This window comes from Pleurodeles waltl, chromosome 3_1, assembly GCF_031143425.1.
Source record: "Pleurodeles waltl isolate 20211129_DDA chromosome 3_1, aPleWal1.hap1.20221129, whole genome shotgun sequence".
Classification (NCBI taxonomy): Eukaryota; Metazoa; Chordata; class Amphibia; order Caudata; family Salamandridae; genus Pleurodeles; species Pleurodeles waltl.
Genome location: NC_090440.1, coordinates 795216959 through 795237756, shown reverse-complemented (window position 1 = coordinate 795237756; position 20798 = coordinate 795216959). Strand labels below are relative to the sequence as shown.

At 42.8% G+C, this 20798-nt stretch overlaps 1 protein-coding gene across 2 annotated transcripts in view; it reads right to left on the bottom strand.

Moving 5' to 3' along the window:
* NRIP3 (nuclear receptor interacting protein 3) overlaps positions 1–20798 on the bottom strand; it is a 294860-nt gene that overhangs the window by 154850 nt on the left and 119212 nt on the right. For both annotated transcript variants that reach the window (XR_011201434.1, XM_069223652.1), the window contains exon 3: positions 1233–1315. Coding sequence is in view for 1 of the 2 variants with exons in the window: in XM_069223652.1 (XP_069079753.1) it covers positions 1233–1315 (83 nt within the window). In the remaining variant the exon portion in view is untranslated. The remainder of the gene's footprint in view (positions 1–1232; positions 1316–20798) is intronic.

Sequence of the window (20798 nt, the reverse complement as noted above, 5' to 3'; positions counted from 1 at the left end):
ACTAATGCATACAGTGAAATTAACCCATGTCTGGGCTGCCTGACACCGACGGTGCTGTACGACTTGTCATCTTCTAAACTGCAATCCTGTCAGAAAGCTCACAATCAGGGATTGGCCATTTCACCTCACTCATTCAATATATATGTATTTCCAATTGCTAAGGATTCAAAGGAGAGAAGTCAGATCTCTCATGTATGCAGATGACACCCAAATTATCATACATTTCGAGAATAACCCCTCAACACAGGATGCCTTCTGGGAAACCTTTCTACATTTGGCAGTGCATGGGTTGTAACTACTTAAAATTAAATGCAGAGAAAACAGAGGCTTTGATATTCGATGGCTGGCATGACATGTGGCTGGACGCTCACTAGCCACATGAAAGGGGTGCTAAACCCTTATCAGTTTTACTTTGAATGTAAAACGCCTGGGCATCAAGACTGATCATCTGATGTCGTCATTCTTTCCAGTCTCTGCAGTAGTGTCTTCTTTTATGTGCTTCAACAGAACATTGAAAACGTTTCAAACAGTGATTGCACTGATTGTCTCCCAATTAGAATATGAGAATGCTTTACAACTCGTTCTCCCCAAGTTCCTGTCGAAAAAGATTCAGGTTGTTCATGCGGTCGGGTTGCTGGGGGATGCCCCACGCTTTGCACACGCAATGGCAATTCTTCAAAAACGCTGTGTATTGTATTGATCTAAAATAGCCTCAAGTTTCTTTCAGAATAACCTAGAAGATTATATCCTGAAGGGAAAATTGAGCTCTCCCAATGCTAACTTAGTAGTGGAATCTAAATTCAACAATTCCACAAATCCAGTTCAGGGAGATAAAAAATGTTTTGATGCACCTAAACTTTGGAATTCCTTTCCTTCAAATGTACACTCTGAATCTTCTTTAGTTATTTTTCGCCAGCACCTAAAAACCTGGCATGCAGAAAAACATTTTTAGAAAGTGATAATATCAGCCCAAGATTATTATTCTCACTGACATTTAGAATAGTGCCTAGAGAACACAGGTTGTTAGGGCACTTCACAATTGATGTTAACATAACATAAAATAAGAATAGATGGTGAGTTCCCACTGTAAATTATTCCCATTTCCTGCTCTGTATATCAGGTACCACGCAGAGACTACCTCGCTCTACTTTCAATATTGCAGATGTCTCGTTAATCTCCAGAGTTATACACCTGGACTTACTTTAATGCAGGCAGTTGAGCATACTACTTACCCCAGTCTATCCACGCACGCAGATGTTATCAGATTGTATTGACAGCCGGTATCGATCATAACTTTCATATCCTTTCCAGCGCACTGTGGAAGACAAGATATGGTATTGTGACCATACATTTATCCATCAACTAGGAACATCATTTCCAAAGACTGAGTAGTTAATTAGGCAACACGCGATTCAAACTAATGCCCATTAAATGCACTTCTCGGTGTAATTCAGCATCTTTGAGAAAAAGAGCTTAGGGTAGTCGAGTGAAGTTCCTTGACTACATTTCAAACGCGTATTCCAAAAGTAAACTGGTAATCAGATATTCATGCCTATGTTTAAACCGTTGATAAAAATGATTTAGCATCCGTGAATAGTTAAATAAAAAAAATGCACTAGGATATATGTTCTTTAAAGGGAGGAGATTGGGTTAAAAACGTTATTGCCTCTTAGTTCTATGGAGATATGTAAACGCAGTACAAACTTCAAACACAGGATAAACTATTTAGTGACATTAGGACAAATCATCGTTAAATGCTTTTCAAAATTGTCCCGAAGGCCCTCATTAAAATGTAGTCCTAATCTCTGATGGGCACAGAAATATGAGTTACCTGGTTTATCTGGATTACGGGTAATGCAGAAACACCGCAAACCCATAACATCTCTAACTGCTTGAAGCAACTAAAATCATTCTGGTAACAATGCGGCTGTGATTGTGCATTACAATTGACCTGGCTACAATATATCCAATTCCCTGGTTATGCCACATTTCTAAGCTGATTCTCCGAGTTCAGCTAGTATAGGTGCATTTTCCAGTCCTCAGAGATATAGTACCAGCCTCTACGATAACTCCAGATGCTGAAATTACCAGTTCATAATGAAGTCGGGTGGTCTTAGGTCACCTTACACCTCCAGCTGACAAGGGCACACATCATCGGTCGCCTCAACCCTACCACAGCGTCGGACACAATGGCCCAGAGGGACCTTTGATATTGTACTTCAAATTGAGGCCCTTAAAACCTTTCATAATATTCTGAATGAGGCTCTAACCCTGCCTCACTGGCAGTCAATGGATACTTTTAAGACAGACCACTACAAGGCCAGATGTAATTAAATCATACGTTAAATGTTGTTTAAGTTATTGCGCTCATGCAACTTCCTAATTTGGCATTCTATGCTCCATCATGGAGGGTGTTTGTCCCTCTCGATGTTAATTACAGCTCTTACATCCACAACATGGCTCTCAAAGGGGTTAGAATCAATACTTCTCACTAAAAAGCGTATGTTGTCAGGTTACATAATGTTGAGGTTGATGTCTCTCCAAACGACCAGATTCTTCATAATCATCCCTGGGCTTGCCGTTGGTCAGAACTGCTTATAAACTAAGCTGCCAGTGTCTCAATGTCCTTATTCATGTATTGTTTTCTGGACCTCTATAAATCAGCACTGTGTTTTGTCTCTTTGGTTCCCTATTTGCTGACATTTTCCTGCTTTGCTTCTGTCATTCTGTCTTATTCATGGGTAGTTTGCTGCAGATTCCTCCCACCTCTGTACTGCATTTTGTTTTTCTCTCTGTTCTGTCTTTAGTCTACAGTCATCAGCTGCTGAGCAGCTCCATCTGTGGTTTACATTCTAGTTTGATCTTATTGTCCCATTGTCAATTTAATTTGCTTCCTTTCTTGTTTACCTATTTTTTTATCCAATCTTTCCCTTTTGCTTATTCTTTGTATTTCCGACAGCCCTGTGTTTGCTCACCAGTGTCCTTATTTTTGTCCCTTGTTTTATCAGTCCATTACTTGTTTCCTCTCTTGCAGTTTCTTATTTACCTTGCAATCCATGCTTTTCAAGGTATAGTTCTTAGGCTCCTTGCACTCATCCTGCCTTATTCAGTCAATAGTCTTATCCTGCCGCTATGTCCTGTGTGGCTTGTTACACATTTAGGCTCCTTGTGCTTGATCTGCGCTGTAAAATCTTAAACTCTACATTATTACCTTGACCTCTCTTTGTTCTCTCATGCTGACTGTAGCTACAGTTGTGGCAGCTTCTCTCCAATTGTACTACACCTTTTTCCGTTTTGTATTGCTAATCCCAAACTTGCCTGTGTATGCTTACTTAGATACTTAGAGCAATTTTGTCTCTTTTGTTTGTCTTGCATTGCTACTGGGCACCACATTTTTTGGCAAATGCGCTATTTTGTCCTCACTTGTGTATAACGGTATTCCCTTTCCACATGGAATCACTGTCCAATCCCTATACAATCCTTTGTCCGGAGTTACATGTGGTCATGTGTCCCTTAATTGTCAGAATGTATTGTGGCTATTTTCTTTGGAACGTCTGCTATGTTTCTAGTTGGATGCATGTGAGTTTGCCATGTGTATTTAAATATAATCCTTCTTTATTTTCTTAACACACTTTGCTGGTCTTTTCTGTATAGTGGTGGACTATCTGTAAGAATAATCTACACACTGAATCTCTATTTCTGTGGAAATGCTGAGTCTTACCTGTTTTCAACATTAGTGGTGAAGAGTGTGTTTGTCTAGGTTTTGGTTCCATTTCCTGTCCCTCTATTCTTTTATGCTGTCTTTGTCTAGTCTTTCTTGGTGTAAGTATTGGCTGCTTCTATAGCACATCTTCCCCTACCATTTGTCAAAAATGTTCTGACTTTAAAGGAGGACTTTTCATTGAGCCCCATAACAGGAAAAGAAGCATGCTCATTTGGTGACAGTCATTGTGTTTCCCTTCTGTCACTCAGTACTGGCAGACAGAAACAGCAATTCTCTGCAGACAGATGTCTTTTCTACATGCAGTCGACAGGAGTGATGCTAAATTTCTCCTGGGATGCAGAAAAATCATTGCTCTTCTTTGCAGAGGGAAATGTTCACACAGATTTATCAAATTCTGATTTTTCTGGAGGAGCATATGTTGGATCCAAGGGTAATGAATTCTGGTATGTGATGAACATCTGACAACACACTTCCTCTCCACAGATAACAAGGAGCTAAGAACGAAGAAACTTCTCAGACTCGCAGAGAAAGTTATACACTAGGACTTTCTCCACACCAACCAACGTAGCAGCTATTTACTTACAGAGTCCCCACTCTATAGCACACATATGGCGCAGCTAGGCAGCAGTGTACGTGTCAAAGGCTGGACAATGATGAAGATCTCAAATTCCAGGCAATTTCATGATGATTGATGAAACAACAATTTGATAAATCCTTAGAGAACCAGGAAGTAAAAACCTCTAGACGGGTACAAAATTCATAGAGGCTTCAATGATGAAGAATTGCCCATTAACAGGAGAAAAACGAGCAAACAACTGGAACACCCAAATTGATCAATGTGGCAAAACCTTAGAGAGTGTGATGTCCAGAATACATACACTTACACTCCTTCTTTTACATAGGAAAGGTAATTATTAAAAATGGACGTAAAAAAACAATGATAATCTTCCTCATGTTAATACTGGAAAGCAAGGTAGGAAAAGGGAGAGCCAAGACTCCAATTCCCAAAGTAAAAATATGACAAATGGATCAAGAAAAGAGAAGGAAGAAGGAAACCTATCATCCAAAATCCAAATAGCAGGGGGCCGGAAAGATAATAGATAGGGACATGCAAGGCAGGCAAAGATAAAGGAAAGGCAAGATGCTATGAAGATCTGCTCAATCATCAGAATTTTAAGAGAGACAAAGAAAAGATAAAGAAAAACTGTTGCTGCTAAATAATCACAATACGATAATCACCAGGTAAATAAAAGTGGGGCACAACCTCCCTAAAAGAAGCAAGTCACAGGATGTGAATTCTGCGAAGTAATATAGCCAGCCCCAGCAGTTGTCAAAAGGAAGCTCAAAGTGCAGCATCTCTGCAGCCCGTCATACAGTAAGACTGATTCACAGTTCGTTTCTATAGCTCCAGCTTCTGCTCCAAGGAGAAAATAAGCCCCAGGGAAGGCTCGTGCCGTTGTAAGAAAGGAAATGTTTGGGGAGTATAGTGGCATATACCTTAATTGTGTTACTGTTCCTCCCGACAAGAAAGCCTGGTTTGTTAGAATGTAAATGATGAAATCTTCTGATTAAGGATCTCTCCGGATTGTAACCTTTCTAATCAATTAAGTATTGGAGTCCTACCCTAAATAGACAGGAGTCACAAATTTCTTGGTCCTCTAATTCTTGTGTTCCAGTGACTAAGACTGGAGGAGGAGGTTTATTATTCCTTCTTGGGAACACATTCGGGGTGAATAGTTTAACTAAGGAATGTGTATAACATGAGAAATATGCCAGTTTAACATCAGGGCAAGTCTCTTAGAAACTGGATTTATTATTTGTGTTCTTCCAAAGGAATGTATTATTTTGTGGAAATGTGTTAGATTGAATTGAAGCGGGTAAATGGATGGCGCGCACCCAAACTTTATTTGTGGGTTGGCTTAGGAACTGCTTTTCATCTTTTAATAGCTTGCTGGATTTGTTGTTTTGAAAAACATCTGCTACTTTAATCGTTTTGTTAATCAAGCAGAAAAGCAATAATGAAATAGATGAAAATAATAAAAAGCAGCAAGAACTTCATTTTGTAGAGGAATAAATAGCATTATTTTAGGCATAATCTGCAGGTGATAAAATATATTTCCAGTTATTATTAGTTGTAATAGTTTAGCTTTGTAGACACACTTTTAGCGTCTGATTGAGTCTTCCTGTTTGTCCATAGTTCTGGGGATGGATTACTTAAGGGACCATTTTTAAGCTCCTTGGATGTTTGTACCATGAAAAATGAAAATATCTTTGAGCAAAGTGGTTGCCATCTGTATGGCTGATGGAAAGTATGCAATCTGGAAAAAATAGCCATGTTAGTAACATAGAGGGTCATTCTGACCCTGGCGGCCGGTGGCCGCCAGGGCCACCGACCACGGGAGCACCGCCAACAGGCTGGCGGTGCTCCAACGAGCATTCTGACCGCGGCGGTTCAGCCGCGGTCAGAAGCGGAAAGTCAGCGGTCTCCCGCTGACTTTCCGCTGCTCGTTTGAATCCTCCATGGCTGCGGAGCGCGCTCCGCAGCCATGAGGATTCTGACCCCCCCTACCGCCATCCTGTTCATGGCGGGAAAGCCGCCATGAACAGGATGGCGGTAGGGGGGGTCGCGGGGCCCCTGGGGGCCCCTGCCGTGCCCATGCCATTGGCCCCGCAAAGTATTTCAGTGTCTGCCTTGCAGACACTGAAATACGCGACGGGTGCCACTGCACCCGTCGCACCTTCCCACTCCGCCGGCTCGATTACGAGCCGGCATCCTCGTGGGAAGGTCGTTTTCCCCTGGGCTGGCGGGCGGTTTTTCAGCAACCGCCCGCCAGCCCAGGGGAAAACTCGTAATACCCGCCGCGGTCTTTTGACCGTGGCGCGGTATTTTGGAGGGCGGCGCCCGCCAGGGTCATAATGAGGCCCATAGTCTACTGTAATTGACATGAAGCAACAAAGACTTTCTATCAAAGGAAAGTGAAGGCCACCTAAGACTGCACTAAAGGATCTCTTTAGTGATGGCAAAGCCTTTGGCTTGAAGATAAAGTGTTAAGACAAGCCTTTAGTAACAAGAGACATAAATTAGAGAGGGGTTTGTACAATTGATTACAGAAGAAAAGGAGTCCATATTTCTTGAAATGAATTTCAGGTGGGCCTTGCAAGTTTCAGATTTCTCAGAGTATGCTGTCTTATCCTTGAAGTCTTGTAAAAACGAAGGTGAATCTGCAGCTAAGAATGCCTTTGTCTGTGTCATTTTATCATGACATAGTTCTTAGCCTTTTGATAATGATGAGCTAAATAGCAGTAGTGCTCTGAATTTCAGTCATGAAAGTCAATCTGAAATCATACTGCAAAAAATACATGCAGCATGCTTGTTGACTGTTTTCATACTGATCTTGCTTGCACTCTTGCACATTTCTATATCTTTTCTAACAATGCCAGTATGTTGTGCTTTCCTTACATGGTGCCACCAAACAAGAAAGGGTTCATTTTTAGCCAAACATTATTTTTCAAGTACTGAATAAATCATTTCAGAAGGTACCAGTGAAAAAAGGCTACAGGATGCTCTGTTTCCAGATAATCGTTCTGGATAAAAATACTTATGTGGCACATATCATAGATGTCTCTCTGATCAGAAAATGATATACTTCTGTTGGGTTGATTTAGGATTAGGGCGGATGTAAATTATTTTTGTTAATTACAAAAAGTCTGCATTAGCAGTTGAAGTCATTGAAAAAGTATTTTGTTTCCTCAGCAGGGCCCCGATTCCCAAAGGGACTTACCTATAGTAAAGAGTGTCGGCACTTGGAGTGGAATCTCTGCACTGAGAACTACAGTGCACAGATTCTGCCCCTAGTCTGGAGGTGAGGCCACAAAAACAGAGTTTGCATTCGTAGCTTTACTACACATAACTCCATTTTGTAAACCGGGACCTAAACCTGTAATAGGCACAGTAAAAGTGGAATATAACGGAGTCTTCCTAACTGATGATTGTGAAGGGCAATGCAGGACAGTTCTAATGGTGTCATTGTCCTTGGTTATGCTTTTCGATGACAGCACAAATCCTAATTACTTAATGAAAGATGCTTTAGAGCAGCATTTCTACGATTGAAGTAAGAGATGAGGAACTCTTATTTAACTGAAAACGTCAACATGGATATTTTGGATTTTTCCAAAAATAATAGTCTATCATCACAATATAAATCAAATTATAGAGCAATAAATCTCAAAATGACTTAAGTGGTCCTAAAACTTGTTTCCCATTCAACTTATGTACAGAACATTGTAAACAACTCTTAGGTCCAATTTAGTGATTATTTCCGTGCTATGAAGAGCTTCCAAAATGTGAGAAATTAGAGATCTATCCTCTAATCCTTTATAAATTAGGGATTCTGGTTTTATGGTATTTATGTTTTTAACATGTCCACCGATACTGATCTATATTTATTTTTTGGTCATTTTTTTAATAGTTTCTATTGGCATTTTTGTATAGACAATACAATACAGTATAATTGTTATATTACAAAATGGTGTGCATAAAAGTGTTGTGTCCAAATGAGCAGGCTTATAAAGTACAGTAACATATGGCATCGCAATCAATAAAGGGTGAGTGCCTATATGCAAACACCAGTTAAGACCGCAGGTGCAAGAACAGTGAAACTGGTACATGGTACCACAAAAAATACACAGAGGCAATATCTGTTGGAAGGCAAAGCTGCCAAAGAATGCAGTTGCAATGTGGGACCAACTCAATAACAGAAAATAAGTGAGTAAAACACTTAATAAAGACTGCACACATTTGGGGGTGACTAAATAAAGCAGCACAAAGGTCGTAAATCCAGAGTTTACCATTAGGGCTACATAGGCTAGTGTCAAGTGATAGGGGAGAACCAGGTGTCATACTGGATACATGGCATAGTTTAGAGGAAAAGGAGAGTGGGTAGGAGGAGGGATATGTCTGCAGAAGCCCTAAGGAGGGGGGCTGAGTAGGTGGTGCCCCCTAGCGAAGCTTCTCCAAAAGGGCATCCCATGTCTAAGAGATGGGGTATTTACAGAGACCCTTCGCCTCCTCTCAGTGCAGCAGCACTCTGTTCACCTAGGCCCATGCCAACGTAGATAGGACCCATGCGGATTCCACCGGGGGGATTGCTGCCTTCCACTTGCAGGATATCTGCTGTTTCACCAGAAGAAGGCAAAGGTCCTCAAAACGCATTGCGGCTCTGTATTTCTTGAAGCAGCGATGGAGCCCTAGGATGCGCAACTCTCAAGTATAGGTCCCAACAGTCTCCGTGCAGCATATTTGAGGCCTCATTACAAGTTTGGCAAAGGGGATTATACCGTCACAAATGTAACAGATATCCCATTCGCCGTATTAAAAGTTCCATAGGATACAATGGTACTTGTAATACGGCAGACGGGATATCCGTCATGTTTGTGATAGAGTAATCCCCTCCTCCAAACTCGTAATGAGAACCCAAGTGTGAAATGGTATCTCCCCAGTAGGTAGTCAGTGAGGGGCAGATCCATAATGTGCAATAGTTCCATGTCATGTGCTTTGCTACAGGGACAACCACCACTAGTGTGGTGTAAGTAACAATTTATTTTATTCGGAGTTTAGTAGGCGTGGTCCAGTACATAGAGTTGGATAAAATTAAAATGGGTGTTCCGGGACCACAATGAAGGGTAGGTTATAATAGGTTGCCACTCGCTGTCAGAACAAGCTTGGCCTAAGCCAGTGTCCCAGTGTCTTCGCAATGAGACTAAATGAAGTCATAAAATCATATAAGTAAACATTTAACTGATAAACATGCACTCATACTGTGATGCCTGTCATGTTTTAGCAAATTAAGCAGCCATAAACAACAAAACATTAAACCCACAGATAAAATATTAGCATCATTCTACAAATATATTTTAACATATGTCTGTACTTGAGGACATCATGTCCTGCTTGCTAACTCCTCATGCTGTCTATCGGTTCAGCTGTTGGCCTGGAATTCATTAAGTTCCTCACAAGAAGCCCAATTTTTGTACTTTTCCAGACAGGCTGTAAGCACACAAACGTTACCAAGCTTACCCTGAACCACACATGTGCCTGAACCATGCAAATGCATGGTTAAGGCACCATGCATTAGGGTGGTTCAGACACACAGAATGAACATCCAGAAGAGGAACACGGTGGCCGGAGAATTGGAGCTGGGCCGGGTGGGGCGATTTTTAAGGACATAGGGGGTTATTCTAACTTTGGAGGAGGTGTTAATCCGTCCCAAAAGTGACGGATTTACCACCAGCCGTATTACGAGTCCATTATATCCTATGGAACTCGTAATACGGCTGGTGGTATATCCGTCACTTTACTGTCACTTTTGGGACGGATTAACACTCCTCCAAAGTTAGAATAACCCCCATAGTGAGGTAGGTTTAGTTCAGGGTGGGGGCTCAGGGTAGTTTTTAGGACAGGGTGGGGTAGGTTTTAGGGTTCAGGGCAGTGGGGTCAGGGTAGTTTTTGGGACAGGGCAAGTTAGGGTTTAGGGTTTAGGGCGGGGTAAGGGTAGTTTTTAGGACAGGTGGGGTCGTTTTTATGACAGGGTTGGTTCTAGGGTTTAGTGTGGGATAGTTTTAATGATACAGTGGAGTAGGCTTAAGGGTTTAGGGTGAGGGTGGGGAGCCAGGGTAGTTTTTAGGATAGGGTGGGGGAGTTTTTAAGACAGGGTAGGTTTTAGGGAAGGAGCGGGGGTTCGGGGTAGTTTTTAGGACAGGGTAAGTTTTAGGGTGGGGCAGGGAGTGGGGGTAGGTCTTTAGGTAAGAGTGGGTGAATTTTTAGGACAGGGTAGGTTTTAGGGTTTAGGGTTTAGGGCGGGGTTGGGGTTAGGGTAGTTTTCAGGACAGGGTGGGGTCGTTTTTAGGACAGGGTAGGTTTTAGGGTTTAGAGCGAAGGCAGGAGTTGGTGTAATTTTTAGGACTGGGCGGGGTAGGTTCTAGGACAGGGCAGGGTAGCTTTTAGGGTTTGGGCAGCGGCGGGGTAGTTTATAGGACAGGGCAGGGTAAATTTTAGGGTGGGGGCAGGGTTCAGATAGTTTTTAGGACAGGGTGGGTACGTTTTAGGACAGGGTAGGTTTTGGAGTTTGGTGTAGTTTTTAGGACAGGTCAGGGTAGGTTTTAGGGTTTAGGGTGGGTCGTGGTTTGGGTAGTTTTTAGGACAGGACGGGGAGGCATCAAAGTTTAGGATGGGGCAGGGGGTCGGGTAGTTTTTAGGACAGGGTGGGGGAGTTTTTCCGACACAGTAGCTTTTAGGGTTTAGGGCGGGGGCAGGGGCTCGGGGGAGTTTTTAAGACAGGGTGTGGAGTTTTAAGGCAGGGTAGGTTTTAGGGTTTAGGGCGGGGTGGGGGTCAGGGTAGTTTTTAGGACAGGCTGGGTAGGTTCTAGGGTTCTGGGTGGGGGTTGAGGTAGTTTTTAGAAAAGGGTGGGGTAGTTTTTAGGACAGGGTGGGGTCATTTTTAGGACAGGGTAGGTTTTAGGGTTTAGGGCGGGGTTGGGGTAGTTTTTAGGAAAGGGTGGGGTAGTTTTTAGGACAGGGTAGGTTATAGGGTTTGGGCGGGGTCGGGTAGTTTTTAGGACAGGCTGGGTTGTTTTAAGAACAGGGTAGGGTTTAGGGCAGAAGTGGAGGTCTGGGTTGTTTTGAGGACAGGGTAGTTTTGAGGGAGGGTAGGCTTTAGGACAGGGCATGGTAGCTTTTAAGGTTTATGGTGGGGCGGGGACTTGGGGTAGTTTTTCAGACAGGGTAGGGTAGGTTTTAGGGTTTAGGGCAGGGGTTCGGGAAGTTTTAGGACAGGCTGGGGTAGTTTTTAGGAGAGGGTCAGGGTTTAGGATGGGGTGGAGGGTCAGGGTAGGTTTCAGGACAGGGTATAGTAGCTTCTAGGGTGGGGTGGGGGTTGGGGTAGGTTTTAGGACAGGACAGAGTAGGTTTTAGGGTTTAGGGCAGGGGTTTGGGGTAGTTTTTAGGACAGGGTGAGGTAGTGTTTAGGACAGGGTAGGTTTTAGGGTTTAGGGCGGGGTGAGGAGGTTGTATCACACAACCACACATGGCGTTACCAAATATACCTTTACTAAGCATGCTTTTACAATGAAATTTGTTGTAAAGGCATGCATGGTAAAGGCATGCGTGGTTCAGACGCAGTCATGGTTCCGACCGCATTGTTAAGCCACGCTTGGTTCTGCCATGTGTGGTTCTGTAATACAACCGAATATTTCTTGGAATTGAAAAAAATGGATGCCCCACCAGAAGAATGTTAGACGGTCTTTGAAAGGCTGGGCTGGATACATTATTGTAAGTCCTTTCTCCCTGGTTGTGTTCCAGAATGAGTTCTCCCTAATGGGACAGCTGCCTCAAGATTTAAATCTATTTAAAAATCATGAATTGTAAGAAAAAGTAACTACTTGGCCAACATCTCTGAGAACGTACCTAGAATCTAGAATTGTGGTATTTAGTACGAAGATTGGTATTAGAAGCTATCATAGAATCCTCTTCATGGCCAAACTTTTTAATAGAGGATTTTCTAAATGATGCCATGGAACAATGTCCCATGCAGTGTCCTGAAACCAATAGCATGGTCTTTCCAGCCCATGTGAATACAGCAGTTGGGAAGACAACAGGACTTCCCTCAAACCATATGCCTTTAAACATAGGATAACGAGAATCAGCTAAACTATATATTCATGATGTTGAGCTATTTAAAGATGACATGCTTCAGTTTCTTTAGCTACTGCTCCTAAAGATAATGGAATTCCATCTACAGTTTCCATCTGAAAGGTATGATCTTTTTTATTGTATTGAATATGATGATGATATGCCCAAACCTTATCCGTACAATTTCCAGATGTTCTCCAAACAACTACTATAGGAACTTAAATAATCAGATCTAGAAGTGCAGTATTGGTTGCAAGACTTTAAAAGTGAAATATCCTTCAGGTTTTTGAGAGGATTAGTTTCCACACTTGTCACATTCCTCCCTCTCAAGGATGAATGAAGTGCTTTAGTGAACAACAAGTTCCATATTTCTTCTTCATGCTTTTCCTTCTTCCAGAAGCGGACATAAGGCCATGCCCTACTGTTTAGGTTCTTCAGATTAAGATTAGAGAAGACTAGAGAACCTGCGTTCTAGAATTTGACTGTCCATTTTAATGACTAGGGCCACCAGACCCAAAAAGGAAGATGGCACAGCTAGTCTATCTAGTTCATCTTTGAAATCTTCTTTAAGCGCTTTTCAGAAAAGTATAAAAATACTATTTCCATGCCAATTAGACTCTCTGGCAGTAGCCTAAAATGTAGTAACACACAACACTAAATTTGGAGTGCCTTATTTTAATTGTAATAATACTGACATTTGACCCTTTCTATCAAACATTTGCTTAAATAACGCCAAGAAAGCATTATAATTACCTAGGTATTAGGATACCACAAGGGCCTAGGAAAATGCCCTTCCAGATACATTTCTGATCTTGAATACTTCTTTAGCTTTATCAGGAGCATACAAGTGAGGCTTCAGGCAGCTATCAAAAAATCCTTTCATTTCCTAGGGTTTTAATCAAACATTTGTTCAGTCAATCCAAGTATAGGTGCATCTGAAAGAATGTGGAGAGCTGCAAGTGACTGACAGTGTAGTATTCCCTGAATTCAATTGAGCAGCTAAATTATTAATATCAGATTGAAGTTCTTTTTTTTAATTTTTATTTCTTATTGGTTTTACCGAGATCCAACAGAGGAAAATAGCTAATTTCAAATACATAATTTATCATACAACAACTCCATATTGATAGCACAGTTTTAATCCAACTAATCTAAATAGAGTCACTCAAGTAGTTTCCTAACATAAATATGGCTGCTGCCAGTCATCTTGATAAAATTCACCCCAAATTTGGGCAAATCTCTTGAGCCCCGCTATTCTCTTTGCGTAGCAGAGTTCCTGATTTCTTACGAAGGCAATTTTATTCAACCATTCTGCAAAAGAAGGAATCTACACGGAGCACCAGTTTTTAAGTAGGAGGGATCTAGCAATAGCGGTGGCAATAAAGACTAGTTTCTCGACCCTAGGTGGAAGCTTTGCCTGGGGGTCATAGCCCAGAACCAGGAACCAGATACTGAGAGTTATAGAGATCTGAAGGGTAGCTGTTAATGACTTCAGCACCCTATCTCAGTAATCCTGAATAAGCCGGCACGTGCCGATCACATGCGTCCAATTTGGTACGCCTTCTGCTTGCCAGCGGAAACAGACATCGGGGCAGCTGGGAGTAATCCGAGACAGGAATTGCGGGGTGCGATACAGCAGCTATTTACTAAAGAATATCATACAATGCCAGTTCGCGCCTCTAAGTAACTTAACATTTAATTGATTGACTTTCTCCCAGCACTCCTTGGTCAGCTCCAAGCTCTCTTGCCTGTCCCATTTTCTCACAGCTTTTGCACATAGATAGATTTTTTCCCCCTCCGTAAGTAGCCTTTTCCACTCCCCCTGCTCACCTTGTCCCGGAGGTATAAATTAGTTCTTTAACTAATGTCAGTGTATCATATATTGGCCCAGTGTCCAATTCAGTAAGGCTGTGGAGTAAGATGTTGAATGATCCCATCAATAGAAAATCATTTCGGACCGCAGCTTGAACGTTTAAGAGTGTTTCCCACCTGTCATTGAAACGAAAATCACCAATTTGCCTGAATCCAACAAGCTCCCATTTTCTAACTATTACAGGATCGAGCTGGTATCCTGACCACAGCGCTAGCTGGGAGAGAGAGGTACAAAAATTCTAATACGGAATTGAATATCTTCAAAAAAGATCAGACTTTTTTCTGAAAAACCATTTAAAAATCTTATATTAGGAGATTTTCCCAACAGAGCAGGATTCCTTATATCATGTTCCGAGCAGATTGATTCACGGAAGTCATGGGAAAAGAGGCTGTCAGAGGGTTGTTTGGATTTAAAATTGGTCATATAGTGTGCAAAGAAAGCAAAGTAATAATCCCTCAGGTTCAGTAGATCCAGTCCGCCCTTATCTCTGTGAATAAAAAGCGTGCCTAACACAATACGCGCCTTTTGATTGTGCCAGATGAATGAGCCGAACATAGAATCTAATTTCTGTAAAAAAGCAGACGTTAGAACACAAGGGATAGCGGAAAACAAGAAATTAAATAATGGTAAGATAGACATTTTAATCAAAGCAATTCTACCACGAATAGAAAGGGGAAGTAATCCCCAGCGTGGGAGCATTGCCTGGGTTTTCGCAAGCAGGGGAGCGTAATTAAGATCATAAAGATTCCCTATGTCAGATGAAAAATTGATCCCAAGGTACCTCTTGGGCCTAGTATTCCAGCAAAGTGATAACTCTGGGATTTGTCTATTGGGAGTCATGAGCAGAGGATTATATCTGTTTTATTCCTTTTAATCCTGTATCCACCAATTTGCTCAAATTCAGCAAAAACCTTGAGAGCCTCGTGCTGAGAGGACTGATCCTCTTCCAGAAACATTATAATGACATCTGCATAAACTTTAATCTTCCCCATTGACTTTAGAGGAGGGTGAATCCGGTTACTCTGTCTAATTGTGATGGCTAACAGTTCAATAAAAAGAGCAAAAAGAACAGGGGAAAGGGGGCAACCTTGACGTGTCCCCAGACGAACTTGAAGGTGGCCCATGCTCGCCAAATTAATTATAATATTGGCTTCAGAATTTTTATATATTCATTGAATTAGTGCCGAAACCAGAGAAGGGACCCTGAATCTGGATAATATTTCAAACAATGTATCCCAGACTACAAGATCAAAAGCTTTTTCTGTGTTGAATAAAAGAATAATAGCGGGGGTTTTATTAGATGTGAAAAAGTCTAGCGTCTCACCCAGAAAGTGTATGTTGGTTGCAAGTTGTCGACCAGCGATAAACCCATTTTGATGAGAATGGACCAAGTTAGGGATAACCACATTAAGCCAGGAGTTTCATAATGATTTTGTAGTCCGTATTTAAAGGTGAAATTGAGCGATATGCATTAGGGTCCTCTTTATTCTTATATATTTTTGGAAAACTAACCACCTTCCCCATATGCCAAGAATTAGGAGCCCTCCTACCCTTTAACAAGCTATTGATTAGAAACAGAAAATCATCTACAAAGTCCTTGAAAAAGATTTTGTAAATGCGGCCGGAAGACTGTCCGGGCCACAGGCTTTCCCATTAGGAAGATTTTTGACCGCCTCCAGAAGTTCGGGCTTAGTGAATGGCTGGGAAAGAACATCTCTGTCTTCTTTTGACAGAGTGGGAATATCGAGTTTCCCCAAAAAATAGTCCTACGGTCAATATCCTGAGTTTGACTATACATTTGTCTGTAGTGTTCAAACATAACTTTTCTGACTGCAGCAGATTCGGTATATCTTTGCCCAGAGATAGGACATTTTCAGCAGTGTATCATATTGCTTGCGGCTTGGTTGCGAGTTTGCCAGGCCAGAAACCAACCAGTAAAATTTCTTTCTACATATACCTTCTGTCTATGAGCCTGTAGTCCTACATCTGCCTTCTTCAGCATACTGTCGGACAGTGCCTGCTTGACCAACTGAAAGAGTTTTTAATTGTTATCCGAGGGGGATCGCAAATACATCTTTACGGTCCTCTTAACTGCTTCCTCCAACCCCTGGCCTCGTTGTGTCTCGTAAAGTTTATTAGCGGCACCCTTAGCAATTACAATGCCCTCGACAAAGGCCTTAAATGCACCCCATACCATAGCGGGGGTTGCAGAGCCCCGATTGCTTATGAAAAATTCCTTAAATTCGACTCTAGAAGCTTGAACCCACCCTTCAGCTTGGAGAAGTTGCTGGTTAAAAACCCATCGCTTGGGGTGAAACATGCATCGTTCAGTTGAAGAGAGCACTTCCAAAATAAGAGTGGCATGATCTGAAAGACCTGAATGCAACGTGAATTGGTTCTTAAAATGTATTATTTTGGAAATCAAAAAGAAATGGATGCGGGAGGCGATTTTGAATCGACCTGAAACACACGTATACTCTCTTTTATTTGGAAGATTTACTCTCCAAGGGTCACATAGCATCAAAACTCTAGAATAGTCCTTGATTTTGGCAACTTTAGGTTTATGTTGTTTTTTGCCCTGTACCGAAGAGTCAATATATGGGTACTGAAGAAAATTAAAGTCCCCGCCTATAATCATTTTACCTGGGAGCTGTAGAAGAGATTGAAAAAATCCTGTATATGGGCCGGGGTCATATGACATAGGGGCATAAAAGCTTGCAAAAGTAAATTTTTCCTTGCCGAGTTGATAGTGTACCCAACACCACCATCCATCTGGATCGCTGAGAAAGTTAAGAATGCGCACCCCCAGGTCTCTGGTTAGGAAGACCGCAGTGCCTCTGTGGGTGGCTGAGGCTGCAGCGACCACCTTATAGTCTACGAATTTTTTAAACATGGTAAAGGCACAGATTTTTTTTGCTGGGATATGGGTTTCCTGTAGTAACATTACAGAGGGGTTCAGTGTTTTGATCCGTTGTTCAATTGCGCTTTTCGTACTTCAATTATTTAACCCATTAACATTCCTAGAAACGATTCTTAATAGAGGGTTTGGCCCTATCATTGGATTATTTTCAGTGGGTACCTGAGAGAAAGGCGAGCTTGTCCTGGCGAATAGCTTAGGCCCTGAGCTGCGTTAAGTGCAATCATTAACGATATAAACATTGCTGCTACTACTTGGCCAACGTCTTGTATAGTGTGAAGAGATCTCTTTCCCCTTACTTCCCCGTGTCACAGATTACCCTCACCCTGTGTGAATCCAGCCCCCCCTCCAATGTGGCCAACACCTGGGGCCCTCCCATCTGGGCGATCCGGGACCACCCCCATCCCAACCCTTATTGTCCCACCTAGGTGCCTTGACATGGCACCGGGTCACCGAAAGCAGTAGAGGGTATTAATAACATAATGGTTCAGTGCGCTGTGCTTCGTGTGAAATCCTAGGAAACATATGCCCCTGATTAGTGTCCAGGTCAGCCAGCCCCATTGCCATTACATATAGAATGCAACAAAGTTTTAGCCTCAGTCACTGTGTGGATTATGTTTGACCATCCCTTGAAAATAACTTTTAGCTTTGATTGCTGGAAAAGCCCAGCCTGGGTGCCAGCTTTTTCAAATGCCGGGATCATTTCTCTCAATTCCCTTCTTCTTTGAGCAGTGGCGGCAGACATGTCGGAGAAAATTTTGAAAGTATAATCACCAGGAATCTGATGTACTCTGCACTTACCTGTCGTTCTTATGATACGATAGTCGCCAAAGTTCACCAGGATTGTGCGAGGGTATTTAGCGTTGGGTGATTTTCTAGCCGGTACGCAATGAGCTCGCATGATGGAGAGGTCCTGGTGGTTGTCTGCTAAATTCAGGAGTACATCTTCTTTAATAAGATTTGTGATCAGTTCTATGATAGTCTGCCCCTTCTCGCGCCCTTCCGGCACCCCGTAAATCTAAAATTTGCTCTGCATGAGTGGTTTTCCGCATCAACCAACCAAATCTGTAATTCCAGAAGATCGGCATGACATTTGGAAACAGTGGGCGCTATATGGGCTCGGCCATCCTCCAAATCTGAGACTTGCTGTTCTACCTCCACTATACGCGAGTTGAGTTGCTGAATGTTAGTATTTAGCGAGTTTAACTGTAGCTCAATTTTATGATTCGCTTCCGTTTGTGAAAGTTTTAAGGACTTCAGTTCGTTTAATATTTAGAGGAGCAAGGAATCCTGGGGCTGCGTACTTGGCTGTAGTTTCTCCTGCGGCCATTTGAGCGGCGTTACCTGCCTCTCCCCCTGTTGGCCCTCATGACATATCCGAAATTCCACTTGGCTCTCAGAGTTCATGGAGGGGCCAGTGGCGCTTGTCTCTCTGACAAAGCCTGTACCTGAGCCATTTAGAACAGGGGAGGGGAGGCTATCTTCCACAGGAAGGGAGGTATGGCAGGAGGGTTGTGGTCCCGAGCAGATCTCCTTCGAGCCTGTGCCACCCGCCAAAAAACAGATATAACTGCTTCAAAGTGCTGTCGTCACCCTCATAGGGATCACCCCTCTCCGCTAGTGGGGTTGGAGTAGTTTTTGACTGATTTCCTGGGTCGGGATGTTCCAAGTTAGCTTGTAGCCCTCACCTTCCTAGTGCTTCGTCCGCTGTCCCGATAGACTGTTTTGCTGATGCACCATAGTCACCGAGGTTTTGCTGAGCTGAGCCCGTTGAGCTGGGAGTCATGCAATATCGAAAGTCATTATCAGCCGACAATTGAGGCAACAAACCGCACCCGTGACTCCACAGGCTGCCTCTGTGACACCCCACCGCGCTCTGGCAGCCCAGTGGGGAGACCTAATGTCCTCTCCCACTGGGAGAGGCAAACCTGTGGCGTGTCTTGAAGCTCTGGTTAAGTATTTTAAAGGGGAGGGGGTAAGAGATGCCTATCTGCGGTTAGTGGCCCCAAGAGGGGTATTGCTGCTGTGAGCCCCCCTCCCCATTGCCTGGCATGCCTCTCCCAATATATAGGCCACCCTCTCCTCTCCTTCCGGGAGGACGGGGAGGAGGTTTTAATCGGGCCTCGTCCTTCGCAGCTCACCCCGCCTCTCCCCCGCACCTTGATGGTGGAGTTTTGTGCTCCTGCGTGCTCGGGGGCCAGCCATAGATCTTCGTCAGGTTCTCGAGCGGCGTCCGACCGAGACTTGAATCAGGCAGCGGGTCTGCCAGCATGTCTGCTACTGTGAAACACTGCTCCCCTCTTTGCACGTTCAGTTCCTCAGCCGCGGAGCATGACAGGAGCTTCTGACGCAGCCAGACCACCAGATTTAAGTTCTTGATCATTACTTCTTTTTACAAGAATTGTAGGCACTGCAACCTGTCAAGTGCTGGATGATTTAGAAGGTTCAAGAATTTCTGACTAAAAAGGCTTGTTGTTTCCTTTCACCACTAAGAAATCCAGGATTAGAGTGCAGGACATTTCAAGATGACAGATAAAATAAAGATAGGACAAATCCAATGCTCCAAAAGGGAAAAATCCTCTGAACAGGTACAACATTCCTGGGGGATTAAATGAGGAAGAACAGTCCAAAAACAGGAGAGAGATAGGCAAACTCCAACATTCAGAGTGAGCAACTAGGTAGAAACCTAGAAGAGTTGGAACACACAGAATGCCAGCACTCTGCCTTTTATATAGGGAAAGTGATTGAAAATATTGAATATTCCATGGTAAATCATGAAGTTGAGACGGAAAAAGGCATACAAGAATCAAATTCCTAAAGTAAAAAACAGGATTAGAGGATCTAAGAAGGAGGAAGGAAAAGGAAGGCTGACTCCCAAAATTAAAGGAGCAAGATGTTAGGACAGAGTTCCATGATGGTGTGTAGCTGGCCCCAACTGATGCTGGATGGAAGACCAAGGCATATCAGATGCGCAGTTTTTTGGCACAGTAAACAGACTGATCAGCTGGTCTTTTTCCACTACTGCTCGCTCTAAGGAGTAAAAAGCCAAAAAGAATGCTATTGACATAAGAAAATAAATGTTTGGGTATCTTGGTAGAAACACCCTGAAGTGTAACAGTGGCTCTGTTTCAGGCACCTCAGGATGGTGATGCCGACCTCTGCCCAGTACCACTAAGTATACTCAAGCACAGAGTGGACATGTGGGCAGAGGGTCTCCTACCACTGAACGTCACAGGAAGTGCCTGCCAATCACTTCCTGCCATGCACTAATTTTGTTCCAGTAGTAGTAGTAGACGGTGGTAGTTAATGACCCAATGGAAGCATTGGTCAATAATGCATAACAGACTTGGAATACAACTGAAGGCAGAAACATTGACATAATAAGATACTACAAAGACACTTGAACTCTTACATGAGCCACCTGTACATCGTCAGGGATAGATGTTTCGATGGGCCTGTCCCCAAAAGATTGCTACAGCATAGATGGGGTCTCATTGTGAATGGGGTTATGGCTCCTCCTACAGTATCTTTTTATAATATAATGAGATTTTAAAAGTCGTAACATATTTAGCAATATTTTAAAGTATTCAAACCGGAA